The sequence below is a fragment of the Callorhinus ursinus genome, unplaced genomic scaffold (genome assembly GCF_003265705.2).
Source record: "Callorhinus ursinus isolate GAN/ISIS: 27379988/994484 unplaced genomic scaffold, GSC_fseal_2.0 scaffold51, whole genome shotgun sequence".
NCBI lineage: Eukaryota > Metazoa > Chordata > Mammalia > Carnivora > Otariidae > Callorhinus > Callorhinus ursinus.
In genome coordinates this window covers 4,093,623-4,113,512 of record NW_027397113.1, presented here as the reverse complement: position 1 = coordinate 4,113,512, position 19,890 = coordinate 4,093,623, and the positions used below count along the sequence as shown (strand labels likewise).

At 59.7% G+C, this 19,890-nt stretch overlaps 2 protein-coding genes across 6 annotated transcripts; both read left to right on the top strand.

Moving 5' to 3' along the window:
- The first annotated feature begins 6 nt into the window (after window positions 1-6).
- On the top strand, window positions 7-9,597 carry ANKRD13D (ankyrin repeat domain 13D). Of its 5 annotated transcripts, none has more exons than XM_025878567.1 (15): window positions 7-68; window positions 597-732; window positions 831-955; window positions 1,668-1,713; window positions 1,808-1,951; window positions 2,222-2,411; window positions 6,253-6,319; window positions 6,721-6,802; window positions 7,023-7,081; window positions 7,185-7,315; window positions 8,067-8,224; window positions 8,325-8,447; window positions 8,530-8,693; window positions 8,777-8,868; window positions 9,217-9,597. In XM_025878567.1, exons 3-15 carry the CDS (start codon window positions 866-868, stop codon window positions 9,428-9,430), a joined length of 1,560 nt encoding a protein of 519 aa, XP_025734352.1. In that variant the 5' UTR covers window positions 7-68; window positions 597-732; window positions 831-865; the 3' UTR covers window positions 9,431-9,597. The 5 variants fall into 5 exon arrangements, with proteins under 5 accessions (XP_025734352.1, XP_025734351.1, XP_025734350.1 ...); XM_025878566.1 differs by having other exon boundaries at window positions 9,139-9,597; XM_025878565.1 differs by having other exon boundaries at window positions 6,721-6,812; window positions 7,023-7,098; window positions 9,139-9,597.
- Window positions 9,598-10,547: 950 nt separating this feature from the next.
- Window positions 10,548-18,524, top strand: SSH3 (slingshot protein phosphatase 3). Its single transcript, XM_025879141.2, is given in 15 exon segments — window positions 10,548-10,753; window positions 10,755-10,784; window positions 11,279-11,316; window positions 11,897-12,128; window positions 13,024-13,142; window positions 13,225-13,296; window positions 13,644-13,709; window positions 13,809-13,997; window positions 14,080-14,173; window positions 14,600-14,728; window positions 14,814-14,860; window positions 15,563-15,709; window positions 15,906-16,106; window positions 16,203-16,476; window positions 17,545-18,524. Coding segments are annotated over 15 exon segments (1,950 nt in total). The 5' UTR covers window positions 10,548-10,717; the 3' UTR covers window positions 17,821-18,524.
- The last annotated feature ends 1,366 nt before the right edge of the window (window positions 18,525-19,890 follow it).

Genomic DNA, 19,890 nt, shown 5'->3' with positions numbered 1-19,890 from the left:
TCCCGCTGCACCGGCTCGTCTGGGCGAACCGGCACCGCGAACTGGAGGCCGCGCTGCACAGCCGCCAGGTGAGACCCACCGGGCGCCCGGGCTGTCCTCCGCGCAGCCCACTCAAAGCCGTGGTCTCCATCCTGGAGGCCGCCCGGCCTGAGCCGAAGCCCGGGTCACCTGCGCCTCTCGCTTGAGCCTCTGGCCTCGGCTTCCAGCGCTGGGCCTTGCCCCGCCCGTCTGCCCGCTTCACACCGCATCCAGCCCCCGAATTCGCGCCACACCACCCCTGAGCCAGGCTGAGGACAAGCAACCTGGTTCTGGTCCCCAGGCCCCTCCAAACTCTTGACATCTGCAGCTGCACTGCTGCCTGACCAGGCCCCACCGCCGGATCCCCAGCTCTCTTCCTGCCCGAAGGCGGGAGAGGTGGGCAGGCCCTTCCCACCTGCTCGCTCCCCTCCTCCTATGAGGACACGCAGGCCACCCTCAGCCATTTCCATGGCCTGTCTGCTGTCTTTATTTCCCGCCATGAGCCCCAGCCATGTTCAGCCTGGTGGCCTTCCTGCTTCTCTTTACTTGCCCTGTGTTGAGTGTCCCATCTTCCCTAGCACGACATTGAACAGGAGGACCCCCGGGGGCGCACTCCCCTGGAGCTGGCTGTGTCCCTGGGGAACCTGGAGTCCGTGAGAGTCCTCCTTCGACACAATGCCAATGTGGGCAAAGAGAGCTGCCAGGGCTGGGCAGGTATACTGCAGAGGGCAGAGGGGCTCCCCTGAGGCTGGCAGTGGGGTTGGTGCCGGGGGCCATGGACAGAGCCCCCCTCAGCGGCCTGGTGCCCCTAGTCCTGCAGGAGGCCGTCAGCACTGGGGACCCCGAGATGGTACAGCTGGTGCTCCAGTATCGGGACTACCAGAGGGCCACACAGAGACTGGCTGGCATTCCGGAATTGCTCAACAAACTCCGCCAGGTTCGCCGGGGTACAGAGGTGGGGTCCGTCAGGAGGGGTAGGGAGCCGCGTCAAGGGGCCGTGACAGGCTGCAGCATGGGGGTCACCGGTCACCTGCCACCCGCTCAGTCTGCGCACCATGCCTTCCCATCACTGTCGACGACAGTGACCCCATTCCAGGGTCATGTAGGGAAGAGGAGTCCAGGCTCACATGGGTGAGACGGGGCCCTTTAGGAGGAAAGCCGTTGCTGACGTCAGGGGTCCCGCGTACCAGAAATCTCCACAGAGCTTTAGATGTGGGCCTGTTCCCTGCGGGGAGAGTTTCATCTGACTCTGCAGGTGTGGCCTGGTGCCCCAGAGTACCTGTTGGTCCTCCTCAAGCGTGGGGGGCAGGCCCAGAGGGGGTCATTGTGCCTTCTTTACAGATGACGACTCTGAGACCCCCAGGGAGCAAGCAGTTCCCCCCAGGGCCCCTCCACAGTCTAGGGGCCAGGTGGAGACTGACCTCCAGGCTCCAGATACTTATAGTCCGTTTATTCCAAGACTTTATTAGGGCCCCACTTAGCCCACCCTTTCCTGGGTGGGGTGTGGTTGTCGTGGGGGCGTGGCTAGGACATTGCCCTTGAAGACCTGCTGAGGGGCTGGACTCCCAGAGAGGGGCTACAGACAAGGAGCTCCCTAGGCCCACGGATCCTCAGCACCAGGCCCTGACAGGTGCTCTGGTCTATCTCAGGCCCCCGATTTCTACGTGGAGATGAAGTGGGAGTTCACCAGCTGGGGTGAGTGAGGACCTCTTGGCTTCTAGGGCCCTGGGGCGGGGCGGTGGGGGGATCCAATGGGGAAGAACCATGGTGACCCCCGCACTCCCTGCAGTGCCCCTCGTGTCCAAGATGTGCCCGAGTGACGTGTACCGAGTGTGGAAGCGGGGGGAGAGCCTGAGGGTGGACACCAGTCTTCTGGGCTTTGAGCACATGACCTGGCAGCGTGGCAGGAGGAGCTTTATCTTCAAGGGCCAGGGTGAGCTCTGGGGGACTCACTGTGGGCATGAGGCAGGCCAGGACCCCCACCCCCAGCACCCCCCGCCGGATTCTCCCGTGGCGTAGTGAGGACGGTGCTGTTCTTTTTCTCTCCTTTGTGGAAACAGAGGTTGAGGGTGGAGGGGACCCACGGGCTGGGGCCTCACCCACTTAGCAGCAGGAGGCTGAGGGCACCGTGGTGGCCCTTTCCCCCGCTGTCTGGGGCCTAGCACTGACTTGTTGCCCCTCACGCACCCATGCCGGCTGGCAGAGGCAGGAGCCTTGGTGATGGAAGTGGACCACGACCGGCAGGTGGTGCACACCGAGACGCTGGGGCTCGCCCTGCATGAGCCGGAAGCGCTGCTGGCCGCCATGCGGCCCAGTGAAGAGCATGTGGCCAGTCGGCTCACCTCTCCTATTGTCTCCACCCACCTGGACACGCGCAATGTGGCCTTCGAGAGGTCAGTTGGGGCCCGGCCACACCGCGGGTCCCGGTTCAGGCCTCTGGGAGGGTGAGCCGCTCAGAGGCTGCTCAGGTGGGGGCAGGGGTCCCTGCAGGCCCAGCGTCCCACCCAGACCACCTGCAGGTCCGGTGGCAACCTTCAGGCCCCTGCATGTCTGTCCGAGGGCAGCTGTCTTCCTGGGAAGGAGGCTAGGTCAGGGGGCCCTCACGTGTGTTCCCATCACAACAAGGATTTAGGCTGTGGTTCAGGGCAGCTCTTTGCCCCAATGTGGGTTTCTCAGTGGTATGGCTGTTTCTGGGCCAGAGTCCTCTGTGGGTAGCCTAGGAACCTGACCCTACCAGCCAGGCTGTTCTCTCTCTGACAACATATGTCCCAGTTCCTGGAACAGACTTCAGAAATACCTTTTTGAAAAACAAACAAACAAACAAACAAACAGCTTTATTGGAATATAATTTTGTATACCGAACAGTTCACCTATTTAGAGTGTGCGAGTCAGTGGTTTTTAGTGTGTTTGCGGAAATGCCACTATCACCACAGTCAATTTTAGAACATTGTCATCGCCCCAAAAAGAAATCCTGTAGCTACCAACTCCCGTGCCCTCACCCCCTTCCCCAGCCCTAGGCAGCCACGGATTTACTTTCTCTATGGATTTCCTTATTCGGGACTCTCCCGTGAATGGAATCATGGTCTTGTGTGACTTCTTTCACTGAGAACGTTTTCAAACTTCATCCGGGTTGTAGTGTGATGGATGCTTCATTCCGTCCATTGTATGCCTAGCTCACATTTTGTTTATTCACTCATCTACTGACGGACATTAGGATTGTTTCCACCTTTCGCCTTTATGAATGTTTCTGTAAACATTAGTATACAAGGTTTTATGGGGACATAGTTTTCATTTCTCTCAGGTGTATACCTGGGAGTAGAATTGTAGCTCATCTGGAACCAGATGTTTAATTGTTTGAAGAACTGCCAGACTGTTTACCAAGGGGGCTGCAGCGTTTTCCATCCCCCGCCCCCCCAGCAGTGTATGAGGGTTCCAGTTCCTTCATGTCCTCACCAACACTGGTGTTCGTTCATTTATTTTTGGATTATAACCACCCTAGCGGGTGTGAGAAGGGGTATTTCACTGTGGTTGTGATTTGCATTTCCTTCATGATGAATGATGTGGAGCACCTTTTCATGTGCTCATTGGCCATTTATAGCTCTTTTTGGAGACATGTCTATTCAGATCCTTTGCGCATTTAAAAAATTGGGTTGTCTTTTTATTATTGAGTTGCAAGAGTTTGTTTTTTTTAAAGATGTCATTTATTTATTTGAGAGGGAGCATGGGCGGGGGAGGGTCAGAGGAAGAAGCAGACTCCCTGCTGAGCAGGGAGCCCGATGTGGGACTCGATCCCGGGACTCCAGGATCATGACCTGAGCCGAAGGCAGTCGCCCAACCAACTGAGCCACCCAGGCGCCCGCAAGAGTTCTTTATATGTCCTAGATCTAAGTCCCTTCTTAGGTATACGATTTGCAAATATTTTCTCCCGTTCTGTGGGCTGACTTTTCACTCTCTTGACCGTGTCCTTTGAAGACACATTTTTAATTTTCATGAAATATACAACTTAAGTATTTTTTCCTCTTGTCACCTGTTCCTCCAGGGTCATGTCTAACAATATTTTGTCAAATCCAAAGTGACAAAGATTTTCCCCTGTGTTTTTTTCTGCAAGTTTTATAGGTTAACTCTCACATTTTGGTCTTTGATCCATTTGGAATTAATATTTGTGTATGGTGTGAGGAAAGGGTCTGACTTCATTGTTTTGCAGGTGATGACCCACTTGTCCCAGCACCATTTGTGCAAAAGACTGCTCTTTTTCACTGAATGGTCTTAGCACCCTTGTGGAAAATCAGTTGACCACAGACGTATGGGTTTATTTCTGGACTCTCAATTCTGTTCCGTTGACCTGTATGGCAGTCCTTGTGCCAGGACCACACTGTCTTATAAGTGTTGCCTTGTGGTAAGTTTTGAAATTGGGAAGTGTGAGTCTTTTGACTTTGTTCTTCTTGCTCAGGATTATTTTGGGTATTCGGGGTCCCTTGCAATTTCATGGGAATTCCAGATTCAGTTGGTCAGTTTCTACAAAGAAATCGTTGGGTGGGATTCTGATAGGGTTTGCGTTGAATCTGTAACTCGGCTTGGGGCGCACTGTCATCTTGACAATGTTGAGTGTCCTCTTCCGTGACCATGTGATCATTTCCCACTTACTTAGGTCTTTAGTTTTTTTTCTTAACATTGTCATTTAAAGCTCTAAATTTCCCTCTAACCACTGCTTTAGCTGCATCCCACAAGTTTGAGCATTGTATCTTTATTTCCACTTAATCTCAAAGCATTTTCTGATTTCTCTTTTGATTTATTCATTGACCCTTTGGGTTTTTTAGGAGTGTGTTTACTTTCCACACCTTTGTGAGTTTCCCAAATCTTTATTCTGTTATTGATTTCTTATTTCATTCCCTTGGGGTTGGAGACCATACTTTGTATGAGTTTTCTCCTTTCAGTTGTATTGAGGCTTCTTTTATGGCCTAGCATATGGTCCATCCTGAAGAGTGTTTCATGTGCACCTGAGGAGAATGTGCATTCTGTTGTTGTTGGGTGGAGTGTTCTAAGAAAGTCTGTTAAGTCTCTTTAATAGGGTTGTTCAAGTCTTCTGTTTCCTTGTTGATCGTTTGTCTCCTTGGCCTAGCCATTATCAAAAGTGGGATATTGATGTCTTGTCACTGTTATTGGCGAATCAGACACACTTTTATTTTTCACTTTTTATTCTGGAAAATTTCAAACGTGTATGAAAGAGAGAATAGTAAGAATGTCCTCTTCGCCCAACTTCAGCACTTGCTGACGTTCTGTCAATCTTGTTGAGTCTTATCCTTCCTTGCTTTTTTCCTTTTTTCTCTGGACTGTTTTATTTTATTTTATTTTACTTTATTTTATTTTATTTTTAGAGAAGGAGAGAGAGGTGGGGGGAGGGGCAGAGGGTGAGAGAGAATCTTAAGCAGCCTTCATGCCCACCTTGGAGCCCGATGTGGGGCTCGATCTCACGACCCTGAGATCATGACCTGAGCCAGAATCAAGCATCGGACCCTCAACTGACTGAGCCCCCCAGGTGCCCCTTCCCTGAACATTTTTTTTTTTTTTTTATTTGACAGAGAGAGACACAGCGAGAGAGGGAACACAAGCAGGGGGAGTGGGAGAGGGAGAAGCCGGCTTCCCGCAGAACAGGGAGCCCGAGGCGGGGCTCGATCCCAGGACCCTGGGATCATGCCCTGAGCCGAAGGCAGCCACTTAATGACTGAGCCACCCAGGTGCCCCCAAACTTTTTTTTTTTTTAAGATTTTATTTATTTCAGAGAGCGCACAAGTGGGGGGAGGGGCAGAGGGAGAGGGACGAGCGGACCCCCCACTGAGCAGGGCTTGATCCCAGGACCCCGGGATCATGACCTGAGCCGAAGTCAGACACTTAACCAACTGAGCCACCCAGGCGCCCCTTCCTGGACCATTTTAAAGCACAGCCCAGATGTCGTATCACTTTAACAGTAAATGCTTCTGCACATGACTCTAGCAGATAAGGATGTTTATAAAACCAGCCCCAACACCATTATCACACCTAACAAATTAATGATAATTCCTCGGTACTTTTTAGTCCCCAGTCCCTGTTTGATTGTCCCCAGCTGTCCAGGCATCCTCTTCAAGGCCCTTGCGTTTCACAGTGGGAAGACGAATTGGAAGGGGTCTCTGGAAGGGAAGGCTCTGGCTAGGGTCGAGGGGTCCGGATCCTCACGAGCTCCTGTTTGGTCTGTTTCAGGAACAAATGTGGTATCTGGGGCTGGCGGTCTGAGAAGATGGAAACCGTTAGCGGCTACGAGGCCAAGGCAGGAGAGGCTAGTGGTGGGGGCTGGGGTAGGAGACGAGGCCCAGGAACTGCACTGCTTCTCCACATCCACCCATGTGGAGGAGAGACAGAGTAGCCCGTGGGCTCTGGAAGCCCCGTGCGGCCGCGGGAACTCAGGGGGGCCCGAGTGCCCAGGCCCCGCCAAGCACATAGGGATCACCCCAGCACGGGCCCCGACCCGGTTACCGAGATGACACGAGGAGTGCTTTCCCCTCATGACTGAGCCCCCACGGTTCAGACCCTGCCACCTCCTCCACAGTGGGGGGCGAGATCCTGTCTGTCCCTGCAGAGAGGAGGACGTGGGTCCTGTACTGGTGAGGCTGAGTGTGGGAAACAGGCTCTGAGCCCTCAGCTCCCCCCCGTGTCCCCCCTGCTCCCCAGGTATACAGTGCCACCAATGTGGAGCTGGTGACACGCACTCGCACGGAGCACCTCTCTGATCAGGACAAGTCGAGGAGCAAAGGTAAACCGAGGTGCGCCTGCCTGCTGCCCAGTCACACCATATGCTGGGGTCATCCTGGTCTGGGGGTTAGGGCCACAACGTCTGGGACAAGCTGGGAAGCCTCCCCATTCCCATGTGTTCTGTCTCCCACCCGACAGGAGGCTCCCAGAGTGGTTGCAGGGGGGCAGTCTGGGGGCAGTGGCCCCAAGTCTCCTCATGGGCTCCCACCCTTTCTCCTTAGGAGGGAAGACTCCATTCCAGTCCTTCCTCGGGATGGCCCAGCAGCACTCCCACAGCGGGGTGAGCCAGGCCCCCAGGTTGGGGGGTCACGGGCAGGGGGCCGCTGGGCAGGGCCAGGCAGGCACCCTCCTGAACACTAAGTCTGTTCATGGGGCCCTCCCAGGCTCCTGTGCAGCAGGCCGCCAGCCCCACCAACCCCACAGCCATTTCCCCCAGTGAATACTTCGATCCCAACTTCAGTCTGGAGTCGAGGAACATTGGCCGCCCCATTGAGATGTCCAGCAAAGTACAGAGGTGAGGTCTTGGAACTGGCTTTGGGACTTCCCTCAGGGACGGGGACCCTGCCTGGTCCCCCTGAGCGCTTGCAGACTCCTGTCACACATGGGGCCCACCATAGTGGGGGACCCATTCACCCAGCTGGCTTCCTGCTAGATTCTCCTCCTTAGGGACAGGAGCCAGGTCTGTCTTGTCCGTGGTTATTGGCACCAGCTCTGGGGCTTGGCCCAGAGGACGGGTTACTCTTCTCCGGTGAATGAATGAATGGGCAGCACCGCCCATTTATGGTTTTCTGTTCAGTTGAATGAGCACCTGCTGGAGGCCAGTTTGTGGCAAAGGGGAAGGGCTCACAGCTCTACCGTCTTCGGACTCTGTGGCCCCAGGAAATGTCTTCCCCTCCGAGAGTCTGTTCTCCTCAGTAAAATAACAGTCACACTTGTCCCCCTGCTCACAAGGGCACTAGGAGGATCTGATGAGCCATGACATAGAGCTTACGATGAGCCCAGCACTGTCCCAGGGACCACAGGTAGACTCCTCATCCAGATGAGTTGAGGCTACCGTAGACCCCAGCCTGGGCCCAGGGTCCGGGGGGCAGCTCGGGCAGTAGGGCCGAAAGGACGTACGCTCCTGGGGAAGGCAGGTGGGGACAGCTGAGCAGACGAGAGGGCAACGCAGGCTCGGCAGAGAGCGTGAGTAAAGGCAGGTGTCCAGGCTGGGCGGGTCTTAACAGAGGGGCCACCAGAGGTTCCTTGACTCACGTCCTGTGCAGGTTCAAGGCCACGCTCTGGCTGAGTGAGGAGCACCCGCTCTCCCTGGGTGACCAGGTGACGCCCATCATTGACCTGATGGCCATCAGCAACGCTCACTTTGCCAAGCTGCGTGACTTCATCACCCTGCGCCTTCCCCCCGGCTTCCCAGTCAAGATTGGTGAGGGGTGGCCTAGGGCACGAAGGGCCACTGGGCAGCTCCTGGGGACAGAGGGGCCGGCTGCTGGCCCCGGTGGCTCAGGCTCACTGTCTCCTCACAGAGATTCCCCTTTTCCACGTGCTCAATGCCCGCATCACCTTCAGCAACCTGTGTGGCTGTGACGAGCCCCTGAGCTCGGTGTGGGTGCCGGCCCCCGGCTCGGGCTCGGGCGGCCCAGCATCAGGTACCTCCGCGGCAGGGAGGCGGGCCGCGCCACTCCCTGGGCCCTGAGCCCTGGGGCTGAGTGCAGCCCTTCTCCTGCACAGGGAGCCCTTTCCCGTGCGAGGTGGACCCCGCCGTGTTTGAGGTGCCCGAGGGGTACAGCGTGCTGGGCACAGAGCGCAGTGAGCCCCTTCGTGACGAGGATGACGACCTGCTGCAGTTTGCCATCCGGCAGAGCCTGCTGGAGGCGGGCGCGGAGGCCGAGCAGGTGGGACGCGGGCCCGGGGCCGGCCCCGCCTGGGTGCTGGCAGGGGTGGCAGGCGTGACAGCTCCGGGCTTCGTCTGCTGCAGGTAACAGTCTGGGAAGCCCTGACCAACACCCGGCCTGGGGCCCACCCTCTTCCCCAGGCCACCGCTTACGAGGAGCAGCTTCAGCTGGAGCGGTGAGGCCCTCTAGGACCTACTAGGACCGTGTCTCAGGCTGCCCTGCCCCGAGGACCCTGCCAGCCAGGGGGTCCTTGGCTGGTGGTGGTGGGTAGTGGGGAGGCACTAGTCCCGGGATCCCATGCCCTCTCCAAGGCCACCCTCCATAAGCAGTGCTGCCTGCCACTGAAGGCAGCACGAGGATGGGGGAGGCAGGGCCCCTCGCCCGGTGTCTTCTCTCCGGTCCTTCCGGGCCCCAGCCGCCCTGTCCTTGCCGCTGTCCTCCATAGCCACGATCTCGCCCTTGGCCTTCTTCCCCCGCCTGAGCACTCACTGCTCTGCCCTTCCTCTCACGCCTTGTCTGGAAGGGCCCTCCAAGAAAGCCTGCGGATGTCCACAGAGCCCAACGGCCCAGAATCCCCTCACAGGAGCCCCCCGGCCCCAGCCCCGCCAAGCTTTGAGGAGCAACTTCGCCTGGCCCTGGAGTTGTCTTCGAGAGAGCACGAGGAGCAGGAACGCCAGGGGCAGCAGGAGGAGGAGGACTTGCGGAGGATCCTGCAGCTCTCGCTCACGGAGCACTGAGCACCCGGCCCCCGGGGGAGGGGGGGGGCCCCCGTCTGGGCTGCTGCCCCGCCTGCTTTTGTTACTTATCTATTTATAAACTCTCTGCTGCTAAGCTTGGGGCCTGGAGCCCTGGCCGTGGACTTGCGTTGGAGACCTAGGTGGAAATAAAGAGACTTTAAGCAGCAGGCTTATTCTGCTCAATGGGGAGACAAGGTGGGGAGGTGACATTGAGGGCCGACGCTGTGGACAATGGCTGCAGACCTGGGTTTGAATCCTGGCTGTGGCCCTTTCGGTTTCTCCGAGCCTCGGTTTCCTCAGCTGTAAAATGAGACTGCCTCCCACTCCCCAGGGCTGTTGGGAGGGCGAAGTGAACCCACGTATGTCAAGTCCCTTACAGAGTAGGTGCTCCATTAACATCAATTCCCTGGAGTCCTCCTGTGACTCACTGGGTCTTTACCAGAACCCACCTGTGCTCCTGTCCAAGAGGGAGAAAGGCTGGGCCTCCAGACTACTCCCAGCCAGCTGGGAGGAGCCCCCTGCACCCCAGGCCTGGATTCCTGCACTGACCCCAGCATGTTCTATCCCAGTGATTTTGGACAAGTCACTTCCCTCTGCTGCAGCTCTGCCCTGCTCACCTCCAAGGTGGCCCTGAGGGTCCCCTGTGAGCCACAAGGGTCAGTTCTAAATCCCGCCTGATTTCCCCTGAAGCTCTGCATGTCTCCCCAATGATTCGTGCAGAGAGTGGAAGCAGGAGGGCCAATCAGCAAGGAGAAATAATTCTGGGGTGCCCCCCAACTTAAGACTGTGTCTGATCCTCTCCAAGACCTGTGTCCCCAGTCCTGCCTCCCTAGGTCCCATCTCTTCTAGGTAATAGCACGGTTGAGGTCCAAAGCAGAACTCAGGTGACCTAAGTGGGCGGAGCCGGGAGGGCAGGGGCAGGGGCGCCTCCCGGGAGGAGGGACCCAACCCGGGAACGAAGGCTGCAAGTTGCAGGACCTCTGGACACTTCCCTCCCGGCCGCGCTCCGCACCTGCGCCCCGCCTCGGGTCCACCCCCAACGTATCCGGGGGCGGGGGCGAGGCGGCCGAAGCGGAGGAGACGCGAAGGGAGGGGCGGCGGCCGCTCCGCGCTGGCTCGGCGGGCCCGGCTGGACGAGTGTCTGGCCCTTTAAGGGCCGCCCCCGAGGAGGTGCCAGGCCCTGGTGGCTCCGGTCTCTCCTTCCTGGTCCTGCGGGGCAGGGACTGTCCGTAGAGCTGTGGGAGGGCAAAGTGCCCGGACCGGCCCAGGTGTCCCCGGCCAGGACCCATGGCCCTGGTCACCGTGAGCCGCTCCCCCCCCGGCCAGCGGCCACTCCACGCCTGTGGGGCCCACGGTAAGTCTGGCTTTGCCGTGGTCCGGCCCACGCGGTTGGCTGCCAGCTGGGCCTGGGGGAGCGCGTCCTGCCCACGGCCAGTCTCCCCTTGAGCCTGGGGGTGGCGGGGAGGGGGACCCCGAGTATCACGCTGGAGGGGATTGGGAGGGGGTCTTGAGGCTTCCAGGAACTCAGACCAAAGATCTGGCACCCCGAAGTGCCAGCCCAGACTGCAGAGGCCCTACCCACTTCCAGGCTCAGATCTGGGCCAACCCCTTGGACACCTCCAGCACCCCCACCCACTCTCACCCCACGCTGCCCTACCTGGACCTGGGCCCAGGCTCCCCCAGTGCCTCCGGGTGGGGAGTGGACTGGGGTGGGAAGGGACCTGACACCTTTCCTGGTTCCAGTCCCTAGTTGGGGGGGGGGCGGGGAGCGATCGCACCCTGAGAGCAGAGAAGAGAGTCCTTGCCACTGCCCGCCTCACTCTGCCCTGGGGGCCACTTTCTCAGCAGGACCAGGCATCCAAGCGGGGAAGCCGGCTCCAGCGAAGGTGAGCACCTCTCCCCAACACAGACACCCACATCCAGCCGCCAGGCCCGGCCACTGCCACCCTGGAGGACTCACAGCCAAAGCCAACTCCTGAATCTGTGGGGCAGTGTTGCCAGTGGGCACGGCTGGTGGGTGCAGTTGGCTTGCAGCACTGACTTGGCTGCCTTTGCTTCCATCTTCCCCCTGGTCACCACCATCGTGGACCCTGGCTCAGGCCAGTAGTCACAAACCAAAGGGCAGGTTGAGACAACAGGGCCCGAGGACTCCTGGGTCCCCACCAAGTTTACAGCATCTCCTGAGTTAGGCAGGTGCGGAGGAAAGGGAGCAACTCTTGCCCACCCCCAACCCTTAGACAAGTGGGTTGAGGGCTTGGGAGCCTCTGAGACTGTAGTTCCCCAAATGGGGTGGCCTCAGCACTTGGGAACCCGTTAGAAACGCACATTCTCAGGCTTCCATTCCAGACCTACTGACTCTCCAGGGATGGGGCCCCACCCCTGTTTTAACAAGCCTGGTGGGTGATTCGGATGCACCTGTCCTGAGGGGTACGGGGGACCCTGATGGCTTCCCTGCTGCCCCGCCAGGCAGAGCTTCGCAGTCCTCCGCGGGGCTGTCCTGAGACTGCAGGATGGGGAGGACGAGGGAGAAGCCGCTGAGGCCGGCCCCGAGGCGGTGGAGAGACCCCCGGGTGAAGAACGGCCCCACGGGGACCAGACGGATGACGGGCATGGGCCCCAGAGCCCCAGGAAGCAGGAGCAGAGCCAGCACCTGCATCTCATGGTGGAGATGCTGAGGCCGCAGGACGACATCCGCCTGGTGAGGGGTGGCCCAGAGCCCCCTGAGAAGGGGGGAGAGCCCGCCCTTGGGTTGGGGCGGAGGGTGGAAGAGAGCTAGCCCGTGTGTCTGAGTGGGGAGCAGTAACAGGAACCCCCAAACCCTGGTGAGCCTGCCGGCTCAGCTACTCCTTTTGACAGGGCACAGTCAAGTCTTCAGGGCTCTGGCGGTGGGGGAAACGGTGGCGGGAGGTCTGTCCTGCTTGAGCCCATAGGGCCAGATTAGGGCCAAGAGCTGGCCATTACACAGAGACGGGGTTCTGTGCAACCCGCGCAAGCCCTTCCTGACCCCGCGAGCTGTCTGCCTACTGAAGGCCTGGCCTGGCGCTCAGGAGGGCTTGCTGAGCCGGAGGGGGCCCAGGCGCCATGGGGCACAGGTGAGAGCTTGAGGACCCGCTCCCAGATGTCTGTGGGGCACCTCCTTGTCTGCCGCCAAGATGGGAAAAACAAAAGCAGGAGGTCTCTCTAAAGCTGAATTTATTCCACGGAAATAACCATCCTTCATTGTGGGATCGCGTCCTTAGTATTTCTTGGGTGAGAAACCTTTCTGGAATCGCAGGATAGTGATGGCAAGTGCAAAGGTTTTTTCTAAGCCTCCTTCCTAGGCAGAAGGTGAAAACAGGCAATCTGTGTCAGGCCCATTCTCCCCTTTTTTCCACACATAGCCACTTTAAGAAAAGTCTTCTTAAACATCTGGTGGGACCATGAAATCCAAAAGTGGGAAACCATCAGATTATAACCACCAATCTGGTGTCTGAGAAGAGGAGGGTGGGCAGCAGGTCTGTTCTAGGCCCAGGACTGTGTCAGGCGGGGGGCACGGGTGCAGGGTCTTCTGGGGCCACCGTGACCCTGGGCTTCTCCCTCCTCATCTCCCCCAGGCAGCCCAGCTGGAGGCAGCCCGGCCCCCCCGGCTCCGCTACCTGCTGGTAGTTTCCACACGAGAACACCTGAGCCGGGATGAGACCGTCCTCCTGGGGGTGGACTTCCCCGACAGCAGGTGGGAGCAGGGAGAGGGAGGGGGGTGGGGGCAAGGAAGTGAGATGCTGGGGGACAATGGCTTTTCTTCTGTCCCCTGCCAGTTCCCCCTGCTGCACCCTGGGCCTGGTTTTGCCTCTGTGGAGTGACACCCAGGTGTACCTAGATGGAGACGGGTAGGAGGCGACAACTAGGGGGAGGGGAGGGGGGGGGGCGGGGCCAGCAGGGTGATGTCTGTGATGGGGCTGCTGGGCACTGGGGAGCGGTGGGAGAACGCCGCGCCGGGCATCTGGCGCCTGGGCCTACTCAGCTCTACCTCGGGTTTGCTGTGTGAGCCTAGGCAAGTCACCTAGCTTCTCTGGGCCTTAGCTACCCCATATCTGGCAAATGGGGCTTATCGTGAAGCCCAGTGATGTGTATACATTCTGTGGACCAGCCTCACGAGGTCGCTAGTGGATTGGCCTCTCCGGGGCTCTGTGCCAGAGCCTGGAGTTGGCTTCTACCCCCGCCCGATCTCCCTCAGGGGCTTCAGCGTGACGTCTGGTGGGCAGAGCCGAATCTTCAAGCCGATCTCCATCCAGACCATGTGGTAAGGGTTAGGGTGGCCCATCCTCTCCTCAGAGGTAGCTGAGGGGCTGGGGAGGGGTGGCAGGGAGGACAGTGTGATCCAGCCTCTCCCCCGTCCTAGGGCCACGCTCCAGGTGCTGCACCAGGCGTGTGAGGTAGCCCTCGGCAGTGGCCTTGTGCCGGGGGGCAGTGCCCTGACCTGGGCTGGACACTACCAGGAGAGACTGAGCTCCGACCAGAGCTGCCTCAATGAGTGGATGGCCATGGCCGACCTGGAGTCTCTGCGGCCTCCCAGCGCCGAGCCTGGCCGGTCAGTGCAGGGAGGGGAGGAGAGGGAGGGTGTCGCGGCCGAGTGGGGAAGGGCTCCCTGGACTGACGGGCTCGGCTCCCAGGCCCTCAGAACAGGAGCAGATGGAGCAGGCGATCCGGGCTGAGCTGTGGGATGTGCTGGACACCAGTGACCTGGAGAGCGTCACTTCCAAAGAGGTGGGCTGGGGGGTGCCTGGTGGCTCAGTCAGTAGAGCAGGTGACTCTTGATCTCGGGGTCACGAGTTCAAGCCCCACCTTGGGCGTGGAGCTTACTTTAAAAAAAAACCAAACAACCAAAAACACAGAAAACCCAAAGAGGTGGGCTGGTGCTGGGGAGGAGCAGGGGTGAGGAGGGAGCTGGGCCCCCTGGACGGGGGACGGGGCGGGGCGGGGGGAGGATGGTCCTCCAACTGGGGCAGAGCTTTCCTCTCTTTCTTCCCACCTTGCTTGCCTCCTGCCCTGAGCCAGGCCCGCATGCCTGGCTCAGCTCCTCTGTCCAGGTGGGACGGGTGCGCCCTCTGAGGTCCCAGAGGGAAGGGTCAGGCATCAGGACACTTGCAAGGGACCCCCTGAGCCTCGGCGCCCCTGTGGCTCTGCCTGCAGATCCGCCAGGCCCTGGAGTTGCGCCTGGGCCGGCAGCTGCAACAGTACCGTGACTTCATCGACAACCAGATGCTGTTGCTCATGGCCCAGCAAGACCGCGCCTCCCACATTTTCCCCCACCTCTACCTGGTGAGCAGCAGCGGGAGGGGTGGGGGGGGGGCGTGAGGGCGCTGCAGCTGGGGGGACGGAGGATGATGCTCCCCTCCCTCCGCAGGGCTCAGAGTGGAATGCGGCGAACCTGGAGGAGCTACAGAGAAACAGGTAGGGCTCTGAGCCCCTCAGGACTGCCCACCCTGTCTCCCCGCTTCACTTGGCCTCCCCCCAAGGGGCAACCTGGCCAGAAGCCCCCAGGCCCCCCTGAAGGGCTGCTAGCTCCGCTTCCCGTTCCGCCTCTGGGGCTGCTCCCCCTGCAAGGCCTCCCCGGGCCCACTCGCCCTCCCCACGCTGTAAGGCAAGGCCCAGACCCAGGGCCTCAGTCTCATGGTGAAGAGGGGCAGCCGCGGGCATCCTGGCGGCCTGTCCCAAGCAGGAAAGCTCCTCTCCACTGACCGCGTCGTAAGGGAGAAGCCTGTGCCCCTCTCCCGGGGGACCTGGCCGCCTGCTCTCCTAGGTTCCTGCCATTTGTCCACTGTGGGCTTCCAGGAAACCCGCTGTGGCCCCTGTCACCCCAGCTGCCGCCGCAGATCCACGTGGTCTCAGCGTTGCTCAGAGCTGTTCTCTGACTGACTTACACTAGAAGGCTTAGCACTGCAGTCAGCCGAGCCGCTGGCTGGACCAGAGGGGGCAATTCCAGCCTGGCAGGGCGACAGGATTCGCTCAGGGTCACGGCCATCTCCCCCCCGCCCCCCCGCCCGCCCCCGCCCGACTCTCCGAACCAGCCAGGCTCCGCCGGGTCTGCTGGCCGATGGGCCTCACGTCCCCCCCACCAGCCACATCAGCCAGGCCTCCTGCCCTCCACTGCAGGGTCAGCCACATCTTGAACATGGCCCGCGAGATCGACAACTTCTACCCGGAGCGCTTCGTCTACCACAACGTGCGCCTCTGGGACGAGGAGTCAGCCCAGCTGCTACCCCACTGGAAGGAGACACACCGCTTCGTGGAGGCCGCAAGGTGGGGTGCCCCCGGCCCCCGCGGCTCACCCCCACCCCAGCTTCATCCTGCCGGCTTTGCCTTCAGCTCTAGGACTCCTTCTGGCCTTGCCCCCCTCCTCTGCTCTGGGTGGAGCACTACCCGCCCTTCCCCTACACTGACGGGGGGGGGGGCAGGGAGGGGGCGGGCGGGGGAGCTGACCGTGCCGCCTCCACAGAGCCCAGGGCACCCGGGTGCTGGTGCACTGCAAGATGGGCGTCAGCCGCTCAGCTGCCACGGTGGTCGCTTATGCCATGAAGCAGTACGGCTGGAGCCTGGAGCAGGCCCTGCGCCACGTTCAGGAGCTCCGGCCCATCGCCCGCCCCAACCCTGGCTTTCTGCGCCAGCTGCAGACCTACCAGGGCATCCTGACCGCCAGGTTCGAGGGGGAGGCGAGGGGAAGCGAGTTGGTGGGTGTCGAGGCTGGGGGGGCTGCTGGGTCACTCAAAGCTGACTCAGGGCTACCTCCTTACAGCCGGCAGAGCCATCTCTGGGAGCAGAAAGCGGGTGGGGCCTCCCCAGAGGAGCCCCTCGCCCCCGATGTCTCTACACCGTCCCCACCGCTTCCGCCAGAGCCAGGGGGCAGAGGGGAGATGGAGACTATGGGTTTGGAGGAGAGCCAGGCAGCCCTGACAGAAGAGCCTGGACCACGGCCCCGTATCAACCTCCGAGGGGTCATGAGGTCCATCAGCCTCCTGGAGCCTGCCTTGGAGCTGGAAGGCACCTCAGGGGCCAGTGACCTGCCAGAGGTGAGGCTGGGGCCAGGGAAGGAGCCCAGGCTGAGGCACAGTGGGGGGGCAGATGGGAGGAAGGAGAGAGATCGGGACGGGTACTCGGCTTCCCATGGGGACCACTCCCTGGGCGGCTCCGTTTCGTCCCCTCAAAGCGGCCAAGGAGACCCAGTGGGGGCCAGCGAGCGCTGTCCTTCATGGGAGCTGGAGAGCAGCCATGGGGCCGGGGGCATCCACGGTGGCTTCTGGGCCGAGCCAGCCCCTGGGCTGGAGGCTGTGGGCACCGCTCAGCCTGATGAAAGGACGTGCTTCCTAAGGGGCAGGGCTGCCCAGCCATCCTCCACAGGCTAGGAGCTGGACGACCAACTGCTGACCCTAGATGAGGTGGACGAGATGATCTCTGCAGCCCCTCCCAAGTCTGGGGGACAAGCGACCCATCAGAGGATGGGGTGCAGAGGGGTCATGGCACCCACAAAACCAAGTACTGGCCTGAGCCGTTGAGCATCATCTCCGTGCTAAGTGCTGCAGGGCATGAGCAGAACAGAGGCTGGCCTTTGCCTTAGGAAGCCAGACGCCACCCCGCTCTTACGCACACGCACGCGCACGCGCACGCGCGCGAGACTTGAGGCCAGAGCTCGTCTGGGGGGGCCAGAATGCTTGGGAGAGGCTTCCTGGAGGAGGTGGCACTGGGTATGGATGGTTGATGGGTGAGTGTGGATGTTTCTAAAGGCAGAGTGTCTTCATTTGGCTCCCGGCTCAGAGCCCAGCTCCTGGAAGGCTCTCAGGACTGACTGTACAAAGGCAGAGGGGGCAAGAGGAGCAGCAGGGGGCCTCAAGGATGTGGCAGGTGCAGGGAAGCTCAGGAGGGCCTGTGGGGCTAGGAGGTTGTAGACAGGTGAAGGCCGAGGAGCAGGGACAGTGGGGCTGGGGTGTTGTCTTCTCTCCTGTGGAAATGTGACCCTCGAGTAGCCCAGTTTCTCTGCATTCACTTACCAGTCCACACTTGCCCCTTTCCAGACTCTGTGCTCAGTGCCCCTGCCCTGGAAAGACTTCTCAGTGATTCTTCTTCTACTCTGACCCCGCCAGGTGTTTTCTTCGAATGAGTCTTCAGAGGAAGACCCTCCAGAGCCCCTCCCTCAGCTCTCAAAGGCCAAGGGAGGCGGGCGGGGCCGCAAGGGGTCTTGGCCTGCTCTGAAGTCGCGCCAGTCTGTGGTCGCCCTCAACAGCGCCGCCCTGGTGGCCAGCCGGACCCAGGCCTTCCAGGAGCAGGGGGGTGCTTGCTGTGCCTCCACACCCAGGCTCCGGGGGAAGGTGGTGAGGCAGGCCAGTGTGGATGGCAGTGGGGAGGAAGGCGAGGCCTGAGCCCTCACACACGCCCCTGGCCCCCAGACACAAATAGAGGGGCCTGCACACAGCTCCTGGGATGAGCACCCTTCACTCCTGCCAACCTGTCCACATTCCTTTTAGCTCCTCCCCAGGTGGCCCCAAGACTCCATCACTACAGCCTCGGCTGCCGCAGCCTTAAGTCTCGGACATGTCCTCCTTTCCAAGGACTCAAGACCTTCTCTGTCTATAATGGGGATGTGACTGAGAGACTGAAGATACCTTTGGGGGCAAGAACACCTTGCTTCATTCTCAGTTGCTGCCGGCAGCATTCACTTGCAGCCACGGAATAAAAGTTTCCCAGTGCAGAAAGGCTTCTGCTCCCTGCCTCACCCACTCCCATCTGCCTCACCCCTGCCCCCTTCATTGCTGGGGTCTGCTCGGCCAGAGACCCAGTGGCCCTTAAAGGCCGAGAGTAACCTCAGTCCCTAGACCCGGAGGCTCTGAGGAGCGGAGAGCTGACCCACAGGCGGGGCTGGCAGGTCGGCCTCCCTCCCACACTCCACAACCTGCCCATCTTTTGCTGCTGCACCCCCCCCAGCCCACCCCCCACAGCACTGCGCTGGGTCACAGGACACCAGGCCAAAGAGAGTCCCCTTTTTGTCCTTTACGGCCTCTGGCCAGTTTTTCAGTTTTAATAGTGTCTGGCTTTGTACTTAGAAATAAAAGACATTTTCATATTATTTTCACTTATATGATAAAGCCGTCTGCCTGTGAGTCTGATCCTTCTCTGGTTACACGAGGAGTCTGGTCCCTCCTAGCCTGTCTGGTCTCCTCACAGCTCCCAGGTGTCTTGTGACAGGCCTGTTTGGGGGAGTGGGGGGTTTGGGGGGGAGTGGGAGAATGGGGAAGAGAAGATGGGGGACCAGTGCTATCTCCCTCATCTCCTAGGGCAGGGCCTGGGTAAATGTTAGCTGCCCACGTGCCCCTCAGACAGGTTGGCAGGGGGCGGGGGGGGGCAGGTAAGCCTACACTGGGCAGCAGGTGCTTGGCTCTGTTGGGACAGCTGAAGGGAGTTACCCATGAGGAAGCGGGAGCTGCCAACGCCTATCTGACAGGACCGAGCCTGTTCCAGAAGCTAAGGCTCATTTTGGACACTGGATGACAGTTCTCGAGCACATTTTGGGTCCCAAGAATCTTCCTCTGGCCCCAATGCAACAGAGCCTGATTTTCCAAGCCAGCCCATCACTGCCAAGGAAGCAGGCCCCTCGATGGGGCCCTCCCCCTCTAGGTACAGGTTCCTTTTGGTCAGCTCTAGTGTCCAAGGAGAGTAAGTGGACCCATCTTTGTCACTTCTGTCCCCTCCTTCCTTCAAAGCCAACTCAGAGGTAGGAGTTGGCACCAAATATTCTTGTTGATGGAGAACTCGTGCCCCATTTTAAGGCCACTTTTCATCCAGACCCTGGTGGGACTCCAGCACTGCTCTAGCCCTGGCGTACCAAGGGGCAGGCAGCCTGGGTTCTAGCCCTGGCTTTGCCATTTAGAAATTACTCCACCTCCAGTCTCAGAGATTTCCTGGTCTAATCCTTCTGTTTTACAGAAAGAAACAAAGTGCCCCCCTTCCTGCTTTGATATTTCAACAATATATGTCCTCCATACATTGACAGAATTCACCCTCAACGTGTTCTCTAGAAGAGGAAGCATTTGTATCTATCTGTGGGTGACATGCCTGGGGTCACAGGCAGGGTCCAGAGAAGCCAGTCTGATTCTTGGTCCACTTGGCTGGTCCACCCTTCTGAGCAAACAGGGGGGCTGCCTGCCATCGTACAGCCAGCCTTGAGTCCCACCCAGACTGCCCTTTCAGTGTCCTAAGCCATGCTAGGGGCAGGTAGGGTGATAGGAGGGAAGTCAAGGCTAGGCCCTGACCTCCTGCAGCCTCTGCAGCTGGGAAGGGGGTTCCTATCACGAACTCTGAGCTCCAGGGCTAACCAGAATCTATGGAGGACTCTGAGAAGTAAGAATTCAGCACCTGGGAAAACAAAAACTGGAGGGGAAACTGTCTGCATCAAAAATGCAGACAGGGGGACCTGCCTGGCTCAGTCAGTAGAG

Coding starts and splice junctions, on each gene's coding strand:
- ANKRD13D (XM_025878565.1), top strand. CDS start 866: ATGGTACAGCTGGTGCTCCAGTATCGGGACTACCAGAGGGCCACACAG. Junction 6,320..6,720: donor TTAGCGGCTACGAGGCCAAG/GCAGGAGAGGCT, acceptor CCTGCTCCCCAG/GTATACAGTGCCACCAATGT. Junction 6,813..7,022: donor AGGAGCAAAGGTAAACCGAG/GTGCGCCTGCCT, acceptor CTTTCTCCTTAG/GAGGGAAGACTCCATTCCAG.